General features: G+C 50.9%; 1 protein-coding gene across 2 annotated transcripts in view; it reads right to left on the bottom strand.

The window, feature by feature from the left end:
* TTC12 (tetratricopeptide repeat domain 12) overlaps positions 1–18,464 on the bottom strand; it is a 46,241-nt gene extending 27,777 nt beyond the window's left edge. For both annotated transcript variants that reach the window (XM_039229224.1, XM_039229225.1), the window contains exons 1-7: positions 18,409–18,464; positions 16,685–16,757; positions 8,352–8,515; positions 7,791–7,812; positions 7,091–7,168; positions 5,988–6,109; positions 1,555–1,614 (exon numbers count right to left, since the gene is read on the bottom strand). In XM_039229224.1, the coding sequence (XP_039085155.1) occupies positions 1,555–1,614; positions 5,988–6,109; positions 7,091–7,168; positions 7,791–7,812; positions 8,352–8,515; positions 16,685–16,742 (504 nt within the window). In that variant the 5' untranslated portion in view covers positions 16,743–16,757; positions 18,409–18,464. The remainder of the gene's footprint in view (positions 1–1,554; positions 1,615–5,987; positions 6,110–7,090; positions 7,169–7,790; positions 7,813–8,351; positions 8,516–16,684; positions 16,758–18,408) is intronic.
* Positions 18,465–18,772: the final 308 nt, after the last annotated feature.

Raw genomic sequence — 18,772 nt, 5'->3', positions numbered from 1 at the left:
AACACCAGCTACGCGATTCTGCTCAGGTCACTTTATTCATGTCCAAGGCTTGATCTCCTTGACAGAAAAATAAGGATGACGGCAGTATTGAACAGAAGAGACGGTTGTGAGGTTCATGGCCAGCACACAGCAGACGGGGGCTTTTGCACTTGATCTTAGCCTGAGAAGCAATAAGTGGGGGCTTTCGCTGTTACTAGCATAACCGAGGAAAACATCCTTGCCTCTCTCTTCTCGTATGGAGTGGGGGCAGAAAAGAAATCATGGGCACATAAAGTGACAAGACAGGCTGGGGACCTAGGCTGGACCTAAGCTGTGACGTGCCGAGGTCATGAGCTCTGGGCAGCGCTTGTAACTTCAAGGCCGTCCCAGTGCAGCGGGACAGGGTTTGCCATTGCGCCCGATCTTCTAAGGGAAGATCGCACCCCCGTCAGTTCTGGAGGATCCCGCGTGCTCTAGAAACCGTTATTCATCAAGGTGAGTTTCTAATTCACCCCAGTTCCCCTTGCTTACCTTGTCAATAAGAAATAAGGAAGGAGGTGTGGCCAACATACTGCCGTCAAAACACCCTCTTGTTTTGGGCTGCGCTCACTACCCCGGGGTGGGTGGGGGTGCTGAACCCGAGGGATCGGGGCCAGAACATAAACCTGGTGCCTCCTCCTGGCCCTTCAGTCTTACCTGATTATAAGTTATTGAAGATACTATGGTGATATTAAGACAAAGAGATACATTTCATGGAGTTTCACGGTGAAGCATGTATGTAACAAGAAAGGTCCTGCTCGCCCCTCTAGACCCTGCAGGGCCTCACTCTCCTCTGGTAGCAGCCCTGCTGCGAGGAGAGAAACAGTGCTTCCGGCCCTTCAGTTAAAGCCCCGACGACAGAGCGACTCGGTGGAGGGGAATGAAGCTAGTCATCTGAAATAACGTCCCTGAGAAGTGATCATGATATTTCTCTTTTAAAAACTCTTGTACTATTTCCACCGCCAGTCCTCACCTCTCCTCACCTTAAATGGGCCATTTTGGCAGATTTGGGAGGAAGGACTCTGCCTGGCCTCATGTGAGCTGCCTGAGCCCTGACTAGTCTCCAGGCTGAAGAGCAGGAATTCTGTCTGCCTCTCATTCCTCCGCAAAGACACCAAATTATTGGAGCTAGAGGAAAAGCACCAACTGATAAGGAAGGACAACACACAAGTTGCACTGCACACACAAGTTCCTGTGGTTGGTCCTAGAAAGAGGAGGCTTTACCACTGCCCCATGGAGTGGAGCTCGTGATGGCACGGAGGTAAAGGATGAGCCCTTGCAATGTAAACCTTGAAACACCAGCATCCACAGCACCTCTTGGGCGCACTTACTATGAGCTGGGTGCTCCATGTGCCTCACCATGACCCTTACAACAATTCCGTTCATCCCATTTTATAGATGAGGAAACTGAGGCTCTGACAGTAGAGCTCATGGCCCACCATGAAACCCCGGCCGCTCCCCTCCATTCCCTTCAGGACCGAGATGCCGGGGCCGGCAGGCCAAATCTGTCATGTGGAAAATGATCCATCTTCTTACCTTCAGAGCCCACTCGCAATCCACCACGGCCTTCTGGAAGTCCCCGAGTTTCATATAAGCCTGTAATGACACAGACGGCTGCCGGTGATACATCATGCTGGAGCGCGCGGTCTTCAGCTGACACAGAGAGCAGTCCAGCAGCAGAAGGGTGATGGCAGGGAACCAGTCCCTCCCCTGGTCAGCCGGGGCCCCGGCAGAAAACGGAGGGCACACGCACACCAGGGGACTTCACAGAGGGACACTCACAAGGTGCGGGCAGGGCTCGGAATGGCACCGAACCGCACGTCTAGCAGCAGAGCACAGCCGTTACCGCTGCCAGGGAGGGGGAGGAGGACAGCCACGGACAGGCGGGAGAGCACGGGAGTGCGGACGGCACTGCCTCGCGGGAGCATCAATACCCCGCTCTCCTTTCCTCCTTCCTCCTGGTCTCGCTGGTCGAACCCATGCCAGCTAGAACGCTGGGCAGTCAGGGGGCCAGTCCACTGAGGCCGGCCCCCCCGGGGCATAGAAAGCAGGGAGGAGGAGGGTCCAGCAAGGCAAGAGAAAATACACAGTACACTAAACACACCTATGGGAAGAGCTGGCTTCTAGAGTCTACCCGACTGTGGATGTTCCAGAAGGAAACCAAATGGTAGAGGAACCAAAAAGGTGATAATAAGTGTTGGCGAGAATGTAGAGAAATCAGAACCCTCATACACAGCTGGTGGAGACGTGAAGTGGGGCAGCCACTTTGGTAGACAGTCTGGCAGTTCTTCAAACGGTTGAGCCCAGAGTTACCATATGACCCGGCCACTCCTGGGTGTACGCATGCCCAAGGGGACCGTCAACATATGCACACAACCACCTGTGCATAAGTGTTCACAACAGAAAAGCAGAAACAACTCAAATGTCCATCCGCTGATGATGGATAACTAAAGCGTGGCCCAGCCATCCAGTGGGGTATTATTTGGCAATAGAAAGGAATGAAGCACCGACACATAACACAACATGGATGAGCCTTGAACACACGTTACATGAAAGAAGCCGGACACAAAAGGAAAAAATATGCATGACTCCATTTATATGAAATGTCCAGAGTAGGCAGACGTATGGAGACAGGAAGCTGATTCATGTGTAGGGGTGCACACGAGTGCTGGGGTGGGGGGCAGGGGTGCACAGGAGTGCTGGGGGTGCACGAGAGCTCTGGGGGTGCAGGGGAGCACTGAGGGGTAGGGGTGCGCTGGAGCATGGGGCTGGAGGGACTACTTAAAGTGTATGGGGTTTCTTTTTGAGATCATGAAAATGCTCTAAGACTGCTTACGGTGAAGGCCACATAACTGCCAATACACTAAAAACCACTGATCTGTATACTTTCAATGGGTGACTTGCATGTTATGTCAATTATATCTCAACAAAGCTGTTACTAAAGAAAATATGAAGAAAAAGTTCTGCTTCTTTCCTCATAAGTGCAGCAAGAAGGACGGGATCTAGGAAATGAGCTGACATTTAGCAGTCAGACCAACACTATGATCCATCAGTGCCAAATGCCCTGGGGGCCTCTTCTGGGACCTCCCCCCCCCCCCCGAATTCTTGATTTTGAAAATCAAGATTTGAGTCAGAATCCAGGGATCTACTCCATCGAAACTGAATTCAGTTCACTTATAGTTTCAAACAACTAGTGGCCTATAAACTAACAAAGGGCTGCCCGACAGGGAGTGCGATGGCCACCACACCCCCGAATTCATTACTGGACACGACAGGTGCTCAAGAGATCCTGATCAAGCTGAACTAAACAGACTTGAAGCACTCTGCTCTTGGAAGCAGCAATGATCACTCTGGTGTCAAAAAGGAAAGCCAGGCACTTGGAGAACAACTCAGTCACCCAAACTAGATCCCACAGACATGTAGGTCTGCCCCCTGATCAAAACTGTACCGGGGGCGCCTGGGTGGCTCAGTCGATTAAACGTCCGACTTCAGCTCAGGGCATGATCTCACGGTTCGTGGGTTCGAGCCCCACATCGGGCTCTGTGCTGACAGCTCAGAGCCTGGAGGCTGCTTCAGATTCTGTGTCTCCCTCTCTCTCTGACCCTCCCCTGCTCATGTGTCTCTATCTCTCTCTCAAAAGTAAATAAAATATTAAAAAAAAAAAAAAAAAAAAAACACCTGTACCGGGCCCCGTGACATTCTCATTGATGACTCTCAGCAGATATTTACATGGTCAAGACAATCCTGGAGCCAGTGGTATAAGTCACGGGGGATCTAAGCACTCACCCCACGGGAGGGGGGAGCAGGCAAGAGCCAGCTAATGAAGTTGAGCAGTGCAGTGATTTGCTCGGCTAGAAACGAAGCCGCTGAACGGCGCTTTCATTAGCTCAGGCTCTGTACTAATTGAAGATGACGACTCTTTGAACTGTCTGTTCCACAGAGCACCATGCTTTCCCCCAGGGTTTGGGGCTTCATTTGAAAGTCAGATGATGTGAGGAGGACACTAGTGTCCTTTTAAGACAAAGGTGGCCACAATTCTGTCACATTGTTATTCAGGAGATATACTGACTCTGAAAATGCACACATGGGCTTCAGCAATTTCTCTCCACAGCCTTTTGCTTTTCCTTTCTTTTTCTTTTCTTTTTTTTTTTAAGGCCTGGATTCAACACCCTATAAATTCGCTGTTCTCTTTTGCTTTTCCACATCTTAAAAAGAACTACTTTCCCAAATGGCAATTAAACTCCTGATTGATCTAAATTATGCCAGCAACTATTGATCATAACATTAGCTCCAGGAGAAACACAGAGCGATGAAAGGCTGCATTTTCTCTCTAGCAAGCAGCCAGACTCAATTCGCAGGGTCCTTATTAAGTGTTTTGGAACACTGAATGCAAACAGGGGAGGCGTTTTAAAAATAGCCAGTGTGATTTGGTGATTCTTAACACCAGGCAGCATACTCTGAATAACCTTTCTCTTGGGGGAAAGCTGGGAGGGATTACTTCCCCAAAGCTTTTCATTACATTTGCTTATTTTTATCCACACTCATTCTTAATGTGATTCTCCAGAACTAATCAACGTGCTGCTTAGGCTCGAGTACAGTAAAAACGTAACTAATTTAGATGGATCGCGGTACAGACCATCTGAATTAGATAAAAGTCTGAATTACATAACATTTTAAAAGCAATTCAGTTTTACTGCTTTCAAATAACTTCCAAGTAACAAGACTGCAAAAGCATCAATAGGTAAATGTTTTGGAGACCAAATCTAGTGACAAGTAAAAAGGAACTGTAATTATTACATTAATTGCTTGCATTTGAATACTTCTTCCAAAGCGTCAAGAGAAACTTAATTCCCTTAAATGGACTTATTGTGCCTCCAGTGTTATGTAACTTAGCAAGGATTTATTAAACATGTATTATAAAGAAAGCACTGGCGGGGGGTGGGGGGAAGTATATGGAAAAGTTTATAATCTTGTGAGGGTGGTACAATGCACACCGTTAAATCAATCTCTGGCCGTTTTGTTGACCAGGTCACTCCCTTCCATCGATTTTCCTCTGGAAATGGGGCGAGGCAAGTGATCCGCAACCCTAGCGTGTTATGTCCAAACTGCTGAGCTGCTGAGGCAACGGTGTGCCTGGGTGCCTGGATTCACTCCTCGTGAAATCACTAGCACTTCCCAGACTTGTTGGCCTCCAAACGTCCTGTCTCTTGCTTTCAGTGCCTCTCATCCCACCACACAGGACGTGCCTGATCCCGAGTTACAGGAACTGGAGCTGATGGGGCTCCGCCGCGTCCTGTTCCTCTGGTCAATGACATGGCGTCAAGCGCCCCTAACACAGCTCCTGCTGACATCTCCTGACCGGCGGATAATCGTGCCCAAGTCCGACGCCTTTTCAAGGCCTCACAGAGAGCTTTGCGAAACAGGCTCAAGTGCTTTCCAAAGACAGGCCACAGGGGACGTTTCTGTTTTCAGCTGAGACCTAACAACCTTGTCCCTTCCCTCCGTAGCAGGTGATAAACGTCCGGGGTATCACGACGCCGAGCTCATGGGATATAAAACTGAGGTTTTAGGGAGCTCAGAAACTCAAAGTTTCCGGGAAATTGGGTTGAAGCCTGAGGGGTTCAGGCTACCGGCCAGAGGGGGCTGGACGGGCCCGGTGACGACAGGACCCAAGGCTCACAGGCCGTTTCTCTTTCCCGTTTTACCGTCCGTGGGGGGCGGGAGCGGACTCTGACCACGGACAGGGCAAGTCACCCTTCCACCGCTTCAAGACGGCAGCTGGAAATGACCACGGTGAGAGCGCGGACACCGGGGGGGGGGGGGGCAGCAAACGCTCCACTGGAGGCAGCTGCCCCCGCACCCCCACCAGAGCCGGCCACCGGCACCATCAGGCCTCGTCTTCGGCTTCCCGAGCTCGGGGGCTGCTGTCCCCGGGGGAGGCGCCACGCGGGCACCGCCGGCTCACTGACCTGGGCTCGGTTGGTGTACAGCACCTTCATGTCCCTGAGCTTCTCCAAGCCCTCGCTGTAGCACAGGACGGCTGCTTCGTAGTCGCCCCTGGCGAACGCTCCGTTCCCCCTTTCTTTCAGGGCTGGGAGAGTGAGAGCCACACAGTGAGCTCTGCCCACACACCCCAAGTTCTCTGACACCGTGCGCCCCTGGCTCCGCGACCCGGCTCCACCCGCCCAAAGGAGACCATTCCTCAGCAGACATTTCGGGATCAACCTCTTTAAGGATTTTTTTCTCCTGCAAACCTATCCCCAAGTCTCCCAAGTAGCTCCTCCGAAAAATAACTGTTTCTGGGGCACGTGGGTGGCTCAGTCGGTTAAACGTCCGACTCTTGATTTCAGCTCAGGTCCTGATCTCACGGTTTGTGAGTTCAAGCCCTGCGTTGGGATCTACGCTGACCACACAGAGCCTGCTGCTCTCTCTCTCTCTCTCCCTCTCAAAATAAACTTTTAAAAAAGTACTTAAGGAAACAAACGTTTCTGCCTCAAAACGCAGGACGTCTCCAAGCTTACCACAGAGGCCGAGGCTAACAGTCGGTGTCTCACCGAGGGCCAGGGGAGGCATTTCCCTGGTTCTATTCAGATGTGCGGTGCACACCGCCAGGGATACAAAAGTGCCCAACGCGTGTGTCCCTCCAACGCACACACAGCCCCGTCTCTCTTCCCCTCTCCTCTCCCTTCTCACATCTGCATTTCCTGGTTTCATTCTTCTTTTTCACTCTTCCTCGGTGCCTCAGGCCGGCCCTTCCCTTCCGCCCTCCCTACTGACCCTTCAGCGCGGCTCGGCCTGATCTGGGAGTTCGGTCCCTGGGCTTTCGAAAGAGGTCTGGCTGCGGAGCCTGATGGAGGGCTCTGCCCTGTTGCCTGCCTGCTGCAGCAGGGCCTGGGGGCGGACGGCACTGGCCTCTGCCTGGCCAGGCCCTGCTGTCTCAAGCCCCTCACGCGGCCCCCCTCCCCCCGCCCCCCGGCCCGGAATCTCGCTGTCCTCAAATATCAGCAGACCAGCTCATGCTCTTTCTGGCACAAATCATCCCAGCTCTCAAAAAGTGAAGACTGACAGTTACCATCTGCTAAGACTTTGTTCTCCCGTCTTCTCCTGGCGCGTTCCTGTGCGTCCAATTCCATCGATGCCAGGAAGGCTTCTGACAGCAGAGTAATTTCAGATATTAAAGAGAAAAATCCAAATACTATAACCAGTTCCTTAGCTCAAATTCAGAAGAAAGCTTCTTTAGAGATTTAGAGCCACACATCTCATGCATATATATGTAGGCAGGCACGCGCGCGCACACACACGCGCACACACACACACACACACATTCTGAGGCAATGAAAATGACATTTTCTTAATTTGACATTAAGTGGTAATCTGCGGGATGTATTATTATACATGATGGCTATGTCTGTGCTTCAAATTTGAATTATGCCTTTTAAAAGAGTTTTTCTTGAAAGGTAGACTTTATTGTTCCTTTTAGCATAATGAGCTTCTGAGCTGGGCAACAGAGGAGCTACCCGGCTCCCTTCGGCAGCTAAGAATAAATTGGTAGATACAGACTCACTGAATTCCGTTTAGAAGAAACGGTCTAGGAGAAATGACAGAAAAGCCTGTCCTCTGACCACTAGTAGGAGAACTGGCTGATCAGCAGGCTTTTGTCCATGGGTTGTTTGTAAGCTCAGAGGCTATAATTTAAGGGTTTGGAAGCTATAATCTATAAACACTGATCCTAAATGAATAATACACATTTGGAAGAGAGATGCTGGCCTTACCTGTGCTTATTTCATCGGTATTCTGCAGGTACGGGTCATCATAAAAACAAGGAAACAAATTTCAGAAACCACTCTGATTTAGGCAGATATAAAGCAAGAACGTGAATCCTTTACAAGTAGGGGGGTAGGGTTGTTTCCTCTAACCATCGGTAATGAAGGGCCCCCAATTCGGAAGGCTTGCTTTAAATTAATTCTGATAAAGCCTAAGGTTGTTACAGGGTAAGCAGGTTGGGACCCCAGCCGTGGCCGTCTGAGCTGGAAACACAAGACTGGATACATTACCTTAACAGTACACCTTAGATAGGCTCACAGGCTCAGGAGGTAGAGGGGACAAGGTTTCATTAAAATAAACCCATTGTTTACAGATAACTCAGGATGACAAAGGGAAAAAAAAAAAAAGCAAAGTTTATATTTCCTTGTGGAAAATACATCTAGCGAATCTAAACACCAAAAGCCCACTTTGGTCTCGAGAGGCAGTTTGAGATTAAACCACCGCTACTCTGCTTTAGCCCAGACCTCTTCTCTGTATCTGCTATCTAACTCCAAAATAGAAAAAGAAACCTGGGTAGGAGCTTGCGGAGGGCTGATCATGGTCTTGCTCAGGGTGGTCCGGCATCCATCCTCCTCTCGGACCACCTCCGTAAACAGCAGTCTCTTCTCCGTCTCCAGGACCGCTCTCTCTTGTACAACTGGGTCATCGGAATTCATCCCCTGAATTAAACTGGCTGCAGGAGAAATCAGATGCGAATCATTCACACAAGGTCTTCAGACAGAAAGCCTCCGTTCACTAGGCAGGACGGGGTAGCATATGCAAGGGGCAGAACTGCTGTTTCTCTGGCTTTAGGGGCAGATGACTGACGTACAACACCGTGTAAGTTTAAGGTTCACAGTGTGACGCTTTGATCCACGGACGTGCTGTGAAGTGATCCCACAATAAGGTCAGTTAACACAGCCATCTCCTTAGGTAATTACAATGTTCATGTGTGTGCTGGGAACGTTTAAGATCGACTCTCTTAGCGCGTTCCAAGTATAAAATACAGTGACTATAGCCACCATGTTGTACATTAGATCCCCGAACTTCCTCATTTTAAAACTGAAGTTTGTACCCTGTGGCCAACATCTCCCCATTTCTTTGTTTTCCCTCCAGTTTTATTGAGAAGTCACTGACATACATCACTGTATAAGCTTCAGGCGTCCTGTGTGATGGCTGGATTTATGTATGTTGTGAATGACAGAACTGGTTCCGTTAGGCACTCTCCTACACTGTTGGTGGGGATGTGAATGGGTGCAGCCCCTCTGGAAAACAGTGTGGAGGTTCCTCAAAAAATCAACAGAACTCCCTTATGACGCAGGAATAGCACTGCTAGGAATTTACCCAAGGGACACAGGAGTGCTGATGCACAGGGGCACATGGACCCCAACGTTCATAGCAGCGCTCTCAACAATAGCCAAAACACGGAAAGAGGCTAAGTGTCCATCCACGGACGAATGGATCAAGAAGATGTGGTTCATCTATACAATGGAATACTACATGGCAATGAGAAAAAACGAAATCTGGCCATGTGTAGCAATGTGGATGGAACTTGAGGGTGTTATGCTGAGCGAAATAAGTCAGGCAGAGAAGGACAGATACCATATGTTTGCACGTATGGGTGGATTCGGAGGAACTTAACAGAGGACCGTGGGGGAGAGGGAGGGAGGCAAACCATGAGAGACTCTTGAATGCTGAGCACAAACTGAGGGCTGATGGGGGTGGGAGAGAGGGGAAGGGGGGATGGGCATGGAGGAGGGCACTTGTTGGGATGAGCACTGGGTGTTATATGGAAACCAACTTGACAATAAACTATTTAAGAAAAAAAAAAGATTTTTTCCTAGCTTTATTGAAATATAATTGACAGATAAAAACTGTATATATTTAAGGTGAAAAAAAAAGAACTGATTCCGTTAATATCTATCTTTTCTTATAGATGGGATAAAAAAAGAAAAAGGAAAAGATTCCCTCCATGTGATGAGACCTCTTAGAATTTACTCTCTTGACAACACTCCTATCCATCCTACAGCAGTGTTAATGGTGTTGTACATCACACCCCCCGCACAGACTGATCTTATAACTGGATGTTTGTGCTTTTGACTCCCTTCCTCCAACTCCCCCTCCCACACCCTCAATCTCTGGTAGCCACAAATCTGGTCTCTTTCTGACTTTTTTTCTTTTCTTTCTTTTTTTTTTTAAGATTCCCTATGTAAGCAAGATCACAGAGTACTTGTCTTCTCTGACTTATTTCACTTAGCATTATGCTTTCAAGGTCCACCCATGTTGTCACAAATGGTAGGATTTCCTCAGTCTTTATGGCTGAATAACACCCCCTTGTTTATGTATACCACAATGTCATTATCCATTCATTCACAGATGGGCACTTAGGCTGTTTCCACGTCATGGCTATCGTAAACGATGCTGCTGTGTACATGGGCGTACAGATACCCAGTTAGTGTTTTCATTTCCCTCGGATAGATTCCCCAAAGTGGAATTACTGGATCCAATGGTATTTGTTTTTAATTTTTTGAGGAACCTCCATACCATTTTCCACAGTGGCTGTGCCGGTTTACATTCCTACCGACTGTGCACAGGACTCCCTTTTCTCTATAACCTCGCCAACATCTGCTGACAGCGACTCTGAAAGGCGTGCAGTGGTGTCTCAGTGTGGTTTAATTTGCATGTCCCTAATGACTAGTGACACTGAACATCTTTTCATGTGCCTGTTGGCCTTTCATATATTTCTTTGGAGAAATGTCTATTTGGGTCCTTTGCCCATTTTTTAATCAGGTAATCTGGTGTGTTTTGTTTTTTGCTGTTGAGTTGTTTGAGTTCTTAATATATTTTGGATATTAACCCCTTATCAAATACATGGTTTGCAAATAGCTTTTCCCATCCCTTAGATTATCGCTCCCCATTTCTTAAAGACGGTTCTGAATGGAAAGCAAAAGCTAGAGCAATTAGAACCAATGAGAAAAAATTAAGATCAGGATTTGTTTTCCCTGGAAGGCGCTGCAGGAGAATTTCTCCTTGGCCTTCAAATTGCAGTTTTAAGCTCCTTATTTAATTCAATGACAGTGTACGGACAGCTTATTATGAGTCAGATATTATGCAGAAGGCCCTCGATAACGACGATGAATAAAAAAGATGCTGACTTTTGAAGAACTTCCAATCTTGTGTGGGAGACAAACAGGTACATTCAGGCAGCCTGAGATCGCAGAACAGCCCTTACAGCCACCCTTCTGGGTCTTCACTTCACGGCCCCCTCAGCTTACAGCCCGCGGTCCATCCCTAGGCCACCATGCGGCCCACATGCTGACCTCCCCTGCCCTCCCACCTGCCACACAAAACTCCCAACTCCAAATCCAACTCGGCATTTCTCTGGGCCTCTGTGAAGGGCGCGGCGCACTGAGAGAGAACACAGGGACACCGGGGAGACCTGGCCCTAACTCGCCCGCCCTGTCCAGGATGCTTGGCAATCCAACTGCTGCCCCGGTTCCAACGTGAGCTTCTCCCCACTCCAGCATGCAAATCTGACACTGGCTGGGCATTCTACAATTCAGCTGAGTTCTGACATGACCTACCTGGGACAGTGTCAGATCCCACAGCTTAGAGGCCCCGTCCTCCCCACCTCCCACTTCGGATGTTAGCTGCAAGCCCAGATTGTCACCTGTGCTTCAGACCGAACATCTATCGATCAGAGGGCCCCACAACCTCCTCTCCTCTGGTTTGATTCACTGGCTAGAGCAGCTTACAGAACTTAGAGGAATGTTTCACTTACTAGATTACCAATCCGTCATAAAAGGATGTACTCAGGAAGAGCTGGATGGAAGGGGTTCGTAGGGCAGGGGTGTGGGAAGGAGGTGGGAGCATCCAGGCTCTCTGAGCACACCCCTCTCCCAACACCTCCATGTGTCCACCAACCTGGAAGCTCCCTGATCTCGGTCCTTTTGAGTCTTTATGGAGGCATCAGTACATTGGCCTGATCGATTAAAAGTCACTGGCCACGGGTAATCAGTTCAACCTCCAGCCCCTCTCCCCTTCCCAGAGGGTTGGGGTTGGTTTCCCTGGCAACCAGCTCCCATCCTTAGCTACCAAAAGTCACTCATTAACATAAGCTCTGGTGTGACTGAAAGGGGTTTGTCATGCATATCAGGATGTCTTTGCCTTGTCACTTAGGAGCGCCCAGGGGTTTAGGAGTTCTGTGCCAGGCACAGGGACGAGGAACAAACAGGTGTTTCTTATTATAAGTCAACAGGTGTTTCTTATTATAAGTCACAGTATCAGGGTGACTGGGTGGCTCAGTTGGTTAAGAGGCCAACTTTGGTTCAGGTTATGATCTCGCGGTTCATGAGTTCGAGCCCCATGTCGGGCTCTGTGCCGACAGCTCGGAGCCTGGAGCCTGCTTCGTGTTCTGGGTCTCACTCGCTCTCTGCCCCTCCCCAACTCATTCTGTCTCTGTCTCTCTCAAAAAATGAATACACATTTTAAAAATAAATAAATAAATAATAAATCACACTATCACACCCACTAAGTCATCCTTTCCTTCTCTCAAGGACTTTAAAATACTGCCTCCCATCAAGGGAGTGTGCATTGTTGGTGGCAATGCAAACTGGTGAGGCCATGGTGGAAACCAGTTTGGAGGGTCTTCCAAAAATTAATAGCAGTGGGGCGCCTGGGTGGCTCAGTCGGTTGAGCGTCCGACTTTGACTTGGGCCATGGTTATCACTGTTCGTGGGTTCAAAACCCGCGTCAGGCTCTGTGCTGACAGCTCGGAGCCCTGGAGCCTGTCTTTGGATTCTGTGTCTCCCTCTCTCTGTGCCCCTCCCCTGCTCGCACATGCTCTCTCTCCCTCTCTCTCTCAAAAACAAATAAACATTAAAAAATTTTTAAAAAATCAATAGCAGTAATTGCCGTCTGATCCAGTCATTTCACTACTGGGTACTCACCTAAAGAAAACAGAACACTGATCTCAAAAGCCAGAGGCAGCCCATGTTTATTAGCGCTGTTTACAAGAGCCAGGCGTGGAGTGTTACTCAGCGACAAGTGAAACTGTGCCATCTGCAGTGTCCCGGGGGGGCCGGCGAGTGCTACGCCGAACGGCATGAGCCAGTCAAGAGAAAGACAAATACCACACAGTCTCTTCACTCAGGTGGAATTTAAGAACAAAACGAATGTACGAGCAAAGAGAAGACAGAGACGGAAAACCCAACTGTGGAGAGCAGGGAGCAGAGTGGCGGCCGCCACCATCCACCGGCCCGGCCCGAATTCGGAGCTGCTGTCATCCTCAGGGCCCTGCTGGCCAGCTTCTCCCCCCGGACACTCCTGCTCTCTCCCACGTTCTAAGTACCGTCTCCAGCCGCTGCCCCTGGCACGGGGGTCCCCTCACATGCGCAGGGCCAGCTGTCCCCTGAACCCCTGCACCACGACGTCCTACTCACAGGCCGGGCTGCGCGTCGTCTTCACCCCGAGGCTCTGCTTCCTCCAAACGCCTCTAGCAGACAGCGAAACACCCACCTGGCAGTTGACCCAAAACTTTTGGGACTCACTTTTTTAAAATGTATTTTGACAGAGAGAGAGAGAGACAGAGACAGAGAGAACACGAGGGAGAGGCAGAGAGACAGGGAGACAGGGAATCCCAAGCAGGGTCCGCGCTGCCAGCGCAGAGCCCGATGCAGGGCTTGATGCAACGAATTGAGAAACCACGGCCTGAGCAGAAACCCGGGGGCGGATGCTCAGCTGGCTGAGGGCTCACTTGTGGGTTTTCACTCTCCCTCCACCTCACAGCCATCAAACTCTAAAGGTCATCAGGTAGATGCTAAATAGATGCTAAATCCATGTCCCTGTGCCCGGTGCTGCTGCTCCAGGTCTACACTGAGCTGACTCGTCCCCCGGTGCCGTGACAGCCTCCTGACTGGTCTCCCAGCACCCACTCTCCTGTCCCCTCGTATCTACACCCACACTGTGGCCAGAGAGACCTAAGGTGCAAATCTGATTGTGTTCCTATGCTGAGTCCACTCTCCGAAGGCTTCCCACTGCTCTCGGGGTAAACGCGAATCCCACCTTGCGGCTCCCAAGGTCTTCCCTGACCCGGCCTTTCTGGACTCACATGAGAGCCTGCTCTCCGTGATCCCTCCCTCCAGCCACATGCTGCTATTTATGCCTTCAGTTTCCCAGAAGCACCTTGTTCCTTCTTAACTCCCAGCTTTCCTGCTTACATTCCCCCCACTCAGAATATTCCCTCACCTTCTCCCCAGTGCCCGAGCCCTACCCACACTTCAGGTTTCTGCTTAAATCCCATGCTTTAGGGAAGCCTTCTAAAACCCCTGGGTGGAAGTGTGGCCCCCACTCCGTTCCTATGTGGCCCCCGTGTGGGTGTATTGGCAGAGAGCCTTTAAAGGTGGAATTTGGGTTAAATAGGGGACACTTGGGTGGCTCAGTTGGTTAAATGGTTAAATGTCCGGCTCTTGGTTTCAGCTCAGGTCATGATCTCATGGCTTTGTGGGTTAGAGCCCCGTGTCAGATGGGCTCTATGCTGGCAGTGGGGAGCCTGCTTGGGATCCTCTTTCTCTCTCTCTGCCCCCCCACTCGCTCTGTCTCTGTCTCATTCAAAATAAATAAATAAACTTAAAAAGGTTAAATGAGGCCCTGAGGATGGGTCACTGAACAACGGGACCAACAGCCTTATAAGAAGAGAAAGTGATGCCGGGGATGCAGCCACATGCACAGAAAAATGACCCTGTGAGGACGTCGCGAGAAGGCGGCCATGTCCAAGCCAAGGAGAGAGGCCTCAGGAGAAACCAAATCTGCCGACACCTTAATCTTGGACTTCCAGCCTCCACAACTGTGGCAAGTAAACTTCTATTGCTTAAGCCATCCAGTCGGTGGTAATAAGGTGGTATTTTGTTACAGCAGCGCAACCAGACTGATACAACTTGTCAACCGAGTTACAATCTCTTGTACTTTCAAATCTCAAATCTCCCTTCGTATACACATCACACTGGAGATTACTTGTGTAGTATCTGCTCTCCCTACCGCACTCTGGACATCCTAAAGGAAGGAAAGTCCTAGTTATCGTTACCGTGCTCTCTGGTGCCTAGTAATACTCAGCACATAGCGAGGGCCCGGGAAAGGAGTGTAAAGAATCCACACAGGTGGCTATACAAATTGAAACAAATTACAAATGAGATAAAATTAGAAATTCAGTTCCTGGGTAGCGCTAGCCACATTTCAGATGCCCGACAACCGCATGCAGTTACTGGCTGCCATGGGGGACAGTGCAGACTAGGGGACATTTCCACCAGCACAGAAAGTTCTGTCGGCCAGCACTGGTATAAATGGTACCTGCACGAACTCGGGGGCGTTAATGGGCCAGTAAAGACAGATGGGGAGGGAGGCAGAGCGAAGGTTAAAGGCCACATACAGAGCGTAAGCCACCAGGGTGCAGGTGGGGGAACCAGAAGTGTGAGGAAGGGAGAGGCGAGAGGTAAGGACAAGGTCATGGGAGGGCTAAGTCCCCGATGAGAGCTTGGAGTTTATTGTGGCTGCGGAGAGAATCCAAGCAGAGAAGTGTCTGGGTCAGATTTGCATTTTTAGATACATTTCTCTGTGGGGAGCGCAAGCCTGGAGGCAGGAAGAGCAATCGGGGGGCTGCTGAGACAGTGTGGGGGAGGGAACCGGGGCAGGGCAGGGGCACAGACGGCGGAGCTGGTAAGGAGGCTAAACCTGACGGCTGACGGAGAGGAGGGCGGGGTGACAGGAGCCCATTGGGACTGCTAACCTTCTGGATGGCGGTGCCACCAACGGAGGCTAGAACGAAGGGGAAGGTGGGAGAAGCGGTTTTACGTGGGAGGAGGAAGGGGGGCAGGGGGGCAGCGCAACGAGCACCTGTAATCTGCGGTGCTTGTGGGGTGCGGCGGCTGTGACGGGTGGCACAGGGCCCCAGCCTCGGCTAAGAAGGCTGGGTGGCGATGGAGATGTGGGGGTGGCGAGTAAACGGGCTGCTGCGAAAACCACGTGCTGGGGCCGGACCCCCAGAAGAGAAAGGTGAGCAGCCGCAGGCTGAGGCCAGAACTCCGCACAACAGCATCTGGGGAGGGGTAGACGACAGGCCTGGGACGTTATCTTTTATCAAGTGACCCAAAGGACTTTAAAAACCACCTGAACGCTCAGGAGCCATACAGCCTGCTGGAAGGAGCAATTTCACCCTACTTCTATGTGACAGGCAAGATTGGTTTGATGGTTGCTTTGTTGGTTTCCGTCACCAGTCATGTTCCCTGAAGCTTGAAAAAAAAAAAAGACCCAATGTGCTCTGGAATCTCCAGGATGTGCTGTGTGGGGTCAGAGCATGTCCTCTGAGACCCCGCCTGTCCCAGGGGGTAAGGGGTCTTCATGTTTAAAAGCAGAGAGACGGCGGGGTAGGGCAACCGGGAGCCGGTCAGGTAATCAGGTGGAGCTGGGGGGAGACCCGCTTGGTTTTGCTTCTGCAGCTCAAAACCGTGGCTCTGCCCCAAAACAAGAGGAGACGGATCGCTGAGGTGCCGCAATGGTCTCGGAGGGAACAGTTAGGGCGCCTCTGACGTGAATTCTACGCGGAAGGGGACAGAATATGGAGGGGAGCTGTCAGCCTCCATCCCAATCAGAATGTTAACGGCTTTTCTGATCCCAATTAACAGCCTCCAAATACTACCCGAGGCTCTAATACTACTCGCTTCTCAATATCCTTTCTGTTTAATTCCAATTACATTTTCTCTTAGACTCATAAGCCCATCAGATAACCCAGGAACTCAGAGTGATCACTTCTTTTCAGCCACCCACCTCGCTAACGTGGAGTTCAATTTGTTTATGATTTACTGGTACTTACTGATTTCATCCACATTTTTAAGAAATTTCTGCAAGTCTTTTTCCTGATCGCCAGCCATTGTCAAGCAGAATCCCTGAGGGAGGCAGCAGCAGTGACGAAAATTAATAGTAATAAAACACTAAACAGAATTTGTCAGGTTCATTAGCCTTCTAAAACTAAGACCCAAGCGATTATTTTTAAGATGGATTTGTGTTCATAAATGTCAAGAATAACGGCAGGGTGATCTATTTCAGTCTGATTGCCGGGAAGGCCAAGGAGGGGGGATACTCATTATTTGTGGTGATACTTTGGGAAAGCTGTCAGCCTCCCTCCGCTGGGAAAACCGCTCTGCAAGTGGCCTCCAAGGCCAAAATCCACTGCGGTGATTCAGGGACCTGGTGCAAAGGAGGCCAGGAATGGAGGACAGTAATGCTGGACTTTGATTATGAGGGCCTGCCCAGCCAGAAGCCTGGACCTGGCTGTGTCACTGGTAACCGGGAGCAGGAGAATGTGCATTTAAATGTCCAAACTTGTTTAAAATATAAGCCTCTAGGGGCGCCTGGGTGGCTCAGTCCGTTAAGCAGCTGACTTCAGCTCAGGTCATGATCTCATGGGTCTTGAGTTCGAACCCCTACATCAGGATCTGTGCTGACAGCTCAGAGCCCGGAGCCTGATTAGGATTCTGTGTCTCCCTCTCTCTCTGCCTCTCCTCCATTCACACTCTGTCTAAAAAAAAAATGTATATATATATATATATATATATATATATATATATATGCCCGTCTTGTTTCCGAGGAGTGAAGAGAAGGTAAAACTTGGCTGAAGGGATGAGAACTCGATGGCACTGGGCACCAGCATCTCTGCTCCTGTCCAGCCACCTTGGATTTATGACTCTCTCTCAGTTGGTTCGTGAGTAAAAAGGCCTCACGGTGTACCCACTGGTCCGCAGCCTTAGCGCCAGAGCTTCTGAGCCTGTAAACCTGCCGTGGCGCCCGGCAATGGGTACTTTTCAACACGCACTGAGTGATTCCGACTCGTGGTTAGATTTAGCAGTAGTGCAGCCCTGGAACGCACCAATTACTGGAAATCTGAACTCTGCCACCAACGGGCTGGGAAGGATCGGACTTTGTGACACGCCACCAGTTATAAGCTGTGCGACCTCGGCTAAATTCACCAACCTCTCTGAGTCTAAGTCATTCTATGCAAACGGTAATAGGAGCCGAGAGGGCTACCCTGGGGGTTCACTGAAAGCGCCCGGCACACAATGAGTGGTACAGGCGAGGCACCCTTATCTGTAAAACGAGGGAGGTGGGACGTGTGGCTTAACTAGAGGGGCGCTGGGGCCCTTCCAGCTCCTTCCGGGACAGGCTGGTGAAGCGACTTAACTTGCCCAAGGTTGGCGGTGCGGAAGGAAGGCTCCGCATGTCTCCGGGCAGGTGCAGTGCAGGGCCGGTCGGGGCCGGACGTGAACTCTCGCGAGCACGCGGCCCGCGGCGCGCACGGGAAGACCAGCGAGCAGCTCGCCTGGACGGCCCCGCCCCGTCCGGAGGGGCGGGGCCGACGGCACCGTTGCCCGGCAACCGCTCCACAGCGTCCACCGGCCCCCGTTCCCAAAGCCGAGGTCCCAGCCCGCGGCGGACATCGTCCCATCTGCTGGGGCCCACACCAGCGTCCTCTGCTCGGCGGGGACGGCCGGATCAGGACCACAACCCGAGGAAGACCCCGAGCTACCCCACCGCACTGACCTGGCGCGCCCAGAGCCGGACAGGAAATGGCGGCTGTTGGCGGGTGGGGACTGACCAGGAGCGGGGGCGTGGCCAGAGTCTGGGGCGTGGCTAGGGCCCGGGAGTGGGCGGGGCCCCAGAGCTCTGGTGCTGGAGCTTGCGCGTTGCCCCTTCTCCGCGGAGCGGGCGCCCTGGGTTCAGGATGGGTATCGGGTCGGGGGCTGGAAGCAGGTCTCTGAATCAGGGCCAGGTTTTCGCCTCTTTTTCTTCTAAGGAGGGGGTATCTCTCCCATCATCTTACTACCCTGGCCCATAAAGGGGACAGTCTCCAGTGTACTTGGGAGAGACAAGCTTGGGTGTGAAACTGGTTTTGCTTATTGCTAAA

The sequence above is a fragment of the Hyaena hyaena genome, unplaced genomic scaffold (assembly GCF_003009895.1).
Source record: "Hyaena hyaena isolate Hyena2069 unplaced genomic scaffold, ASM300989v1 scaffold_36, whole genome shotgun sequence".
NCBI lineage: Eukaryota > Metazoa > Chordata > Mammalia > Carnivora > Hyaenidae > Hyaena > Hyaena hyaena.
Note: the sequence above shows the minus strand (reverse complement) of the source record. Positions and strands in the feature narration are given on the sequence as shown.